At 48.2% G+C, this 8,742-nt stretch overlaps 1 protein-coding gene across 1 annotated transcript; it reads right to left on the reverse strand.

Annotated features, from left to right (window-relative positions):
* Positions 1 to 2,735: 2,735 nt before the first annotated feature.
* On the reverse strand, positions 2,736 to 5,885 carry ZCCHC12 (zinc finger CCHC-type containing 12). The gene is made up of 4 exons (XM_036306140.1): positions 5,680 to 5,885; positions 5,289 to 5,346; positions 4,954 to 5,101; positions 2,736 to 4,550 (listed from the first exon to the last, which is right to left on the reverse strand). Exon 4 carries the CDS (start codon positions 4,453 to 4,455, stop codon positions 3,250 to 3,252), a length of 1,206 nt encoding a protein of 401 aa, XP_036162033.1. The 5' UTR covers positions 4,456 to 4,550; positions 4,954 to 5,101; positions 5,289 to 5,346; positions 5,680 to 5,885; the 3' UTR covers positions 2,736 to 3,249.
* Between the last annotated feature and the right edge of the window lie 2,857 nt (positions 5,886 to 8,742).

Raw genomic sequence — 8,742 nt, forward strand, 5'->3', positions numbered from 1 at the left:
GTGGTCTATACTGGAGGCCCAGGCTAACGCCAGTGAAAAGGAGGGTAATGGTATAGATCATTCTTTTTTTAAATCATCACCCGACTATATTTCCTCCATTGATTTCTAGAGAGAGTGGAAGGGAGGGAGGAGGGAGGGAGAGAGAACCATCTGTGTGACAGAGACACACTGAATGGTTGCCTCCCACACGTGCCCCTATGGGGGCTGGGGAACCTGCAACTGAGGTATGTACCCTGGACCAGGAATCAAACCCGAGACCCTTTGGTCCAGGGCCAAGGCTCCAACCGCTGAGCAAACCAGCCAAGGCATCTTTATTTTTTATTTTATCTTTCTATTCTACCTGGTGCCAGAAAGAAATTATGGCTGTATAAACTGTGTCTTGTGTGGACAAATATTCCATAAGTGTTTACAGTATAGAGTAAAACAGAAAAGATGAACAGGAAGTGGAATGATATTCAAATCTGGACTAGATGGGGGAGTTAGATATCTCCTAAGGGTAGACTTATCGAGGGAAAGAGAAGACTTAAGGGTTATATCCTATGTGAGCTGGGAAGTGTTGGGGCCTCTGTGGAAGCCTGAGTGGAACTGCCTCTTGCCTGGGGGTGATGGAGGGATCCCCTTTGGCTCCTGAGAGATGGTGGTGGCTGCCAGGGTCCCAGAGGTGCCCCAATAGATGCAATGAGTGGCTGGCTCCTGGCCCGTTCTCAGCTTAAGGGCCCCTCCCAGTCTCCTTCTGGCCTTGAGGGTTAAGAATGCTGAATTTTTTTAAATATATTTTTATTGATTTCAGAAAGGAAGGGAGAGGGAGAGAGAGAAACATCAATGATGAGAGAGAATCATTGATCGGCTGCCTCCTGCACACCCCACACTGGGGATTGAGCCTGCAACCCAGGCATGTGCCCTTGACTGGAATCAAACCTGGGAACATTCAGTCTGCAGGGTGATGCTCTATCCACTGAGCCAAGCCAGCCAGGATGAGAATGCTGAATCTTAAGGAAAACAGGGAGTGTCGGGTGGGGAAGGGTAATGGCAGAGCTCAGAGAGAGAGAGCCTCCACCACCCTCTACCAAGAGATGAGTATGGCTGGGTGTGGGGAGTCCTAAGGTCAGATCGTGGGGTCATTGATGGAGCAGGAGCAAGAACCCAGGGAGGACCTAAGGAACTGTTTCTGGAAAGAGAAATACTTCAAGGCAGGTTCTTGTCATGGCAGCCCAGACAGGCTTTCTACAGTGCCTGGCTTCAGCCCCTAACCCCTTCAGGGTCCCTTTATCTCTCTGAGTGGCCCATCAACTGCTAGTATAATTAGAGCCCCAACAACTCCTCCTGGGCTCCTCAATCTGTGCCATTCCCAATACAACATAGCCCAGAGTTCTGTATGGAACCCTGGAATCTGGTTCCTACCAGGCTTCCTGTCACTGTCAATCTCCACGTGACCTCAAACTCTCTCCCCTGACCCACACAGAAGCTCTGTGCTTCTCCCCTGAGGCATCATCTCCCACTGCTGCACACTCTGTCCTCTCAGCTCTGTGGAGCACCAATTTGTGCATGACAAACTCCTTCAAGTCCTCGAGTTTGTGCATCCAATTCACTCCCCACCCCCTGCCTTAAATGCAATCATTCCCATACACCCAGCCTTGTCCTGCTCACAGAGCAGGGACATATGCACCTACAAGAGACATAGGGACCCTTGGGGCCTGAGGTCACACATATCCTGTCCTTATTTTTTTTTTAAATCACACTCCAATATGAGATCAGGAGAGGGGACAAGGCAGGTTCCTTGGAAGGTCCCTCACTTCCTCCCTGCCCCATGAATGCCCTTCACTCTGATAAAATGGCGTGGCTTTCTGATCCCCATGTTCCCTCATGTGTCCTAGCTACTAGATTGCTTTTCATCCCTCCCCAGCTATTCTCAATTCTCAGATTGGTGTAGGGTTGGCTTGGAGTCCTGGGCTGCCTGTGTCCTCTGGCATGTAGCTTCAGGGCTTAGGACAGTGGTTCTCAACCTTCCTAATGCCGAGACCCTTTAATAGAGTTCCTCATGTTGTGGTGACCCCCAATCATAAAATTATTTTCATTTCTACTTCATAACTGTAATGTTGCTACTGTTATGAATCGTAATGTAAATATCTGATATGCTATATGTGTTTTCCGATGGTCGCAACCCACAGGTTGAGAACCGCTGGCTTAGGGGGTGAGGCTCCATCCAGTGCTATCAGCTGAGCCTCTGGTGCTGGGCTCCTGTGAGTAACTGCTCTCTCCTTTCCTTAACTGGGATTTGGGAAGAGGCCGGTTTCAGCCCACAGGAGAGATTGCTGGTTGTGACCACGATGTCAGCTAAGAGCAGCAACAGTGATCTAAGAAATCCACCCAAAGGAAGAAGAGCTGCCCCTCCCCAAAGGGACAAGGAATGAAGCCTCTAGACTTCCCATTTGGGGTTGTACTCGCAGCACCAGACTCCCCAGCCATAAGACACCTCTGGATACATTACAGAAGAAAGCACTGAAGCATTGTCAACTAGTGGGTGCCATAGTTTGGTTCTGTGATATAAGGGACAAGTCAATTGTAGAGCCTCTATTTACCTTTGGGGAATATTTCAGCTTATTTCTTCTTCCCTTTGCCTCACCTGCAAAATGAGATTGCTAAAAACCCCACCCCTTTATAGTTTTTTACCATATTTCTTTCCTTTACCTTTACTTCTTAAAATTATACCACAGAGACATTAAAATAGATGCTGATATATATTTATTGACATAGAAAGAAGCCCACAACAAATTGGTGAAAAAATACAGACTATAGAACAGCACTTATATTTGACACTTTTATCTGTACATGTATCTATCTGGGTACATAGGTATAGGGAAATATCTAGAAGGATAGTCATCAGAGGGTTGACAATGGTTATATAAGGGTGGAAGATTTGGACTAATTTGTACTTGACTTTTTGTACTTTTTTGTTGTTCGAAGATTTAGCAGTGAATTATACCACTTTCACAAAGAGAATAAAGCCATCAAGGAAATGAGCACACACAGAAAATAGATCCTTAGGCAGCAGAGGTGGGGGTGGGGAGCAAGGACAGAGGACAGGCCATCTTTCTCCACTGTGCTTGTATCCAAGACCCTTTCTCCTGCACCCTAAAAAAAGCTGCTTTGTGGATTAATTCATGCAATTAGAAGCCCCCTCCCTCAGTTTTCCCATCACTAAGCTCTGAATATAGCTTAAGGGTTCATTTAAGGCTGAAGGCTAGCACCTCACTGTAGCTCAGAAGGGTCATCGGATTGGTCAGGAGCCTCTCTTGACTCCTCCTCCTCCCTATGTGTCAGCTCCTGCAGGGTCATGACCAGATTTTCAAACATCTCAGCCTTGTTGCTCTTGTCACAGGTTTCCTTCGAGTGGTCCTCCTTGCCACAATATGAAGAGTGGGTTGTGTATTTTCGCTTCCTGGCTCTACAAATATCCCCAGGGCCATCATTTTTATCTCCAGAACCCCCACTGGTGGAAGGAGATTGCGCCTGGGAACTATTGGGGGAATCAATGACTACCACTTGATCCTGAGGTCTGGCTCTGCTTCTGGGGGGAGGAGACCCAGAGGATGAAAGTGGAGGGTCCTGAGACTCCACCAGGATCACATCTTCATCTGAGTCATCCAGGGTGTCATCTATCTCTATCACGTTGCAGTCAGCACTGCCGATCACTATCCGTAGGGAACCCTGAAATGCCACTGGGCTGGTTGCCCTCTCCACCATTGACTCAGATCTCCTGGCCCGCTTCCGATTAATGAAAGTGTCATCCCAATCCTCCTCCTCCCTTATCATCTTGATTAACTCCAGGAAATTGGGAAGACGCTCCTGCTCATTTGCATACATCCTGAGAAGATGCTTCAGCCTGTAGCGCAGGTCCCCATTCAGCTCAGCCCCTAAAAGGAGCTGGTGCAGGCGAGTCTGGTTTGCATCTTTCTCGGCTATGATCCCTGCCTGAATAGCGTTCTGGAGCTGCACCTCTAAACGGATCACATAAAGGGAGGCTTTCTCCCCTTGTGCCTGCAGGGTGTTAAAAAATTTACCGTGGGCAGTCACATTGTTTTCAGTCTCCCCAAACACCAACTTCATTGCGTGCAAGAAATCTGCCACACTTAGGTTGGGGTTGGCTGCCTGGAGCAAGTGCATGACCTCCCGGGCAGGGCCCCTAAGGGTTTTCAGCAAGCGCTTGAGCTTCTCCTCCTCAGACATATTCCAATCTGGCAGGACCCCATTGACTTGGATTAGCCAGTTTTCAAAGGTTTCTTCCCCCTGGGCTGGCACCCCCCTCCCTGAGAACAACTTCATGTTTCTTTCCGCCATGTTGGCCATTAAAGGACCAAGACTCCTCCCCAGGGACCTCAGCATAGAATGGGCCCAAGGCGGCAAGCGGGAGTTCTGCCGCCGGCTGTTACCCATGTGTGCAATGATGCTAGCCATGATGGATGCTGATTGGGTATCTGAATATTATCAAGATGTTTGGGCTTTTTGGAAAAGACTAATCTGCAGGCGTGCAGGGAGTCTCTGCCTTCCTCCTGTTAAAAAAAAAAAAAGAAAAAAGAACGGGAGGGGTGTGTAAGAAGAGATTAATAAGGCTGCAGCTGTTTTCTCTCCCTTCCTGAATATCTTGCAGTACATTTTATATCTGCCTGCTGTCCTAAAAATATCCTCCAGAAGACTGGCAGTTACAACCTCAGGGAGCCAGCCGGTGTCTCCCTGTTAGCGGGGAGCTTTGGACAGCCACATCCATTCCTCCAGTCTTTCAAGAGCGACGGCAACTGTTGCTTCTAATTCTAAGTGTAATAGTGTATGGAGCTGATGTTGGGCTCTCAAAATAGAGCACAGTGGTCAGATCTCATTAACCTCGTGGTCTCAGGTCTCAACCACATCCCCTCTCAAAGTGTCTCTCCCCCCACCCCTTATCTCCCAGATTCTTACACGAGCTCAGGAACAAGCGTGCGCCTTTATTTCACTATCAGCCTCTGCAACTGGTGGCCTCCATGAGAAAGCTTGTCTCCAGGGTCCAGTCGATCTTTGTCCACCGGGGGAGTCCCTGATCCCGGACCTCTGGGTGTCAAGATTGAGCCTTCACCAGGAAGGGCAGGGAAAGGAAGGGTCAGAAACAGCCCCATCCCTCATCCCGCTCCCTCCCTCTTCATCCCACACCCCCTTGCTCCCTCCGCTGTAGCCAAGCCTTAGCGGCCTTTTGAATACAAGCCAAAGCGACCCCCGCCCCGCCCCGTTACATTTCCCCTTGGAAATCCTCGGCTTACCAGCTCTGCAATCAGCCGCACAGAATTCAAGTCCGGATTCGTCTTAGATGGCCTGCCCCTGAGAAAGAGAATAGGAGTTGGACACGCACACCCACATATCCCTCACCAGGTTGAGATGAGGGGATGCAAAGGGAGGTCAAGACAGACAGCTTGCGATTCTCTTCCCTTGCCTCCCCAACCTCCCTGAAAACTCCCCTCTCTCAATCCAGGCAAACCCTACCCACTAGGCAGCATCCAATGGCACCCCATCTCCTCCCTCAGCGCAGCCAGGCCATACCAGTGCTCCTTGCCCAGCCTCCTAGTTCTGGATTTTCCGAGGGGGGAGCCGCCCAGTCCCGGTGGGGCTTTCCCTCCTCTCTCCCTGCCCGGCAATCGCGCCCCCTTTATTTACCTGTGCTCCGCGGGTGGGCAACGGCGAGACAGCTCAGGATGTAGGTTTCGGCCTCTGCGGCCCTGCAGTGAGAAAGGATGGACGCCTCCTTGGCCGCTGAGCTACTCGGGGCTGCCCGAACCGAACTGCTCAGCACTGCCGCCCAGCCAGGGGGAGTAGAGTCCTGTCAGCACGGTTCCCAAGGCAGCAGCAGCTGCTTTTATCCTCAGTCCTCTGAGACAAAAGAGCGTGACGTGCTGGCCGGCTCGGCCAATCAAAGAGGCCTGTGGTGGGGCGGGGGGCGGGGGGGGGGGCGTGCGACTCCCAGCACAGCCTCCATCCTAGGCAAGTTTTAAGGGAACAGGGAGTCGGGGGTGGTGGAGGGGACAGGGGACTGGGCCGCAGGTCTGCTGGGCTTCAAGTGCGGTTTGGTTGCATGGACTGCAAATTGGCTACTCTTCCCTTCTCCCTCTTTCTCCCTTGACTAAATCCCGTGCCTTGAGGGCAAGTGCATTAAACATGAGGTGGAATAAAAAACAAATAAATAATAGAAGGACTTCACCTTTGTGTGGTGGCAAGGGAGGTAGGGGTAAGAACACTAGAGTTTTCTTACTGCAAACAGGCTTGCACAGACATCTTTCAGTGTGAAGGAGGTGGCAATATGTCCAGTTAACAGCAAGAGGACTTAGGCACCCAGGCTGTTAACCAATTACTCACTAAATTATGGGTACAAGGCTGACTGCAACAGAATCATTTTGGGGAGCTTGTTAGAAATGTAGATTACTGGATCTGGCCTCTGGGGGATTCTGATTTAGGAATAGAGCTGGGGAATGATTTTAGGTTTTTAACCAGCACTGTAGTTGATTCTGAGGTGTAGAGAAGATGGTGAGTAAATGCACCTGTCTCCAATGTATCTGTTCACAGTATATCTGTGGTGACATGCATCTCCAGAACACATGTTCTTACCTGTGTCCATATCTTCCTGAAATTGTATTGGAAGAGTTTGGAATCTGTAGGAGGCTGAATAATGGCCACCCATATATATTAAGTCTTAATCCCTGGAACCTGTAAATGTAACCTTATAAAGTAAAAGAGCCTTGACAGATGTGATTGAGGATTTTGACATGGGGAGATTATCTGAATGGGCCCTAAATACAATCACAGGTGTCATTATAAGAAGGAGGACAAGAGAGATGACACACAGAAAAGGAGAGAGGGATGTGAAGACAGAGGCAGAGAATGGAGTGATGTGGCCACAAGCAAAGGAATGCTGGCTGTCGGGGCCAGCCTGACAGGTTGAGCAGGGCTGAGGTAGGGAGATGGGAATTGAGAAAAGAAAGAAAGACAGGAAAGCGGGATCGGGAGGACTACAGCTCTCGAGGAACTGAAGCAAGTTTATTAACTACACAATGCTATTTATACACAAGACACTGAATAGGAGGTCTGTCAAGAGGAATGTATTCTTTGTTCCTCTTAATCTCTAAGGGAGAGACAGAGCAGAAGGACAAATTCTTGGTACAGCAAATCTCAGTAAATAGTTACAAACTTCTTGGTAAGCCATGAAAGGCTGTTCTCATTCTACAAAGGTTGCTCTCATTCTACTGATAATTACCATCCAAACAAGTCTGGGAAAACTGTGTGGTTAAAGGTCCCAGCTTAGCTAGTCCCTTCAGGTGCAAGGACCTTGTCAGCTTACACCCTGTCCCCAAGAGCTGGCAACCACCAGAAACCAGAAGAGGGAAGGAGCAAAGTACAACTCTGCCCACACCTTGAATTCAGTCCAGAGGAACTTATATTGAACTTCTGGTCTCCAGAACTATGAAAAAATAAATGTCTCTTCTTTCCAGCCACCAAGTTTGTGGTAATTTGTCACGGCAGCAAAGGGAAACTAATGCAAATTATATTTTTCTGAATCCATAGCTTTGTCAATTTTAAAATGGGTCAGTGGCTCAGTAATTGTTAAAAACCACTCCCCTGCGATATTTCTTCATTAATATCTTCCTCCTTGAATTTGTACTTGAGGAAAGAGTGTGAGAAATTAAACACAATTTTACTAGAGCTCTGAACCACAGTTTTCTGCCATAACGTAGCTCTTCCATTTCCTGGTTCAAGGATAAGTTGCTAGGTGGTTATTCTTTGAGCTCTGGAAAAGACTTTGCCTCTGCTGGACTTGGACCCAGAGAAGGAACAACTCCATGAAAACAGTATGCAGTGCTGTCTGGAGTGAATGGGCTATGAAGCCAGTGGCTCCATGTCTTAGCTCGGGCTGCCATGACAAAGTACCATAGACTGTGGGGCTTAAACAATAGGAATTATTTTTCTCATAGTTCTGGAGGCTAGAATCCAGTTAAAGTTGCCTACAGGATTGGTTTTGCCTGGGGCCTCTCTACTTGGCTTGCAGATGGCCACCCTCTTGCTGCCTCTTCACAAGGTCTTTCCTCTGTGTGCCCACTCCTGATATTTAAATTTCCTCTTCTTATAAGCACCCCAGTCAGACTGGATTAGAACCCACCCTAACCTCCTCATTTTCACTTACTCACCTTAAAAATCTGAAATTTAGGAGGTAAAGCTTTCAGTTGAAACACAAATAGCTACCTTTAGTTTCCCTCCTCCTCTGTGCCAGGAATTTTCCATCCATTATCTATTTTAGGCATCTCTGGCAACCCTGATGAGATAGACATTGTTCTCCCACTGAAGGAGCTGAGGCCATGCAGGCTCTTTACACTAGGGCTTAGGCTCATTGGACGTCAGAGTCCAGATGGTGATACTTATGGGAGATCCTGCCCACACTAACCTCATAACCCAAGAACAGTATCTTTCTTGAAAATATTCAATAAGAGAGTGAAATAAATATAATTTTTTTTCAATTTTTAAATTAAATTTATTTTTTTCCATCGCCTTTTATCCCCTCTATGCCCTCTACCACCTCCATCCATCCCCCTCTACCCCTGTAATCGCCACACTTTTTTTCTTTATTGATTAAGGTATTACACATGTGTCCTTATCCCCCCATTGTCCCCCCCCCCGCTTGTGCCTTCACCCCCTAGTGTCTGTGTCCATTGGTTATGCTTATATTCATGCATA

This window comes from Myotis myotis, unplaced genomic scaffold (assembly GCF_014108235.1).
Source record: "Myotis myotis isolate mMyoMyo1 unplaced genomic scaffold, mMyoMyo1.p scaffold_m19_p_4, whole genome shotgun sequence".
NCBI lineage: Eukaryota > Metazoa > Chordata > Mammalia > Chiroptera > Vespertilionidae > Myotis > Myotis myotis.

What these genes read in the sequence shown, in the direction of transcription:
- ZCCHC12 (XM_036306140.1), bottom strand. Translation starts at nt 4,455, where the DNA reads ATGGCTAGCATCATTGCACACATGGGTAACAGCCGGCGGCAGAACTCC.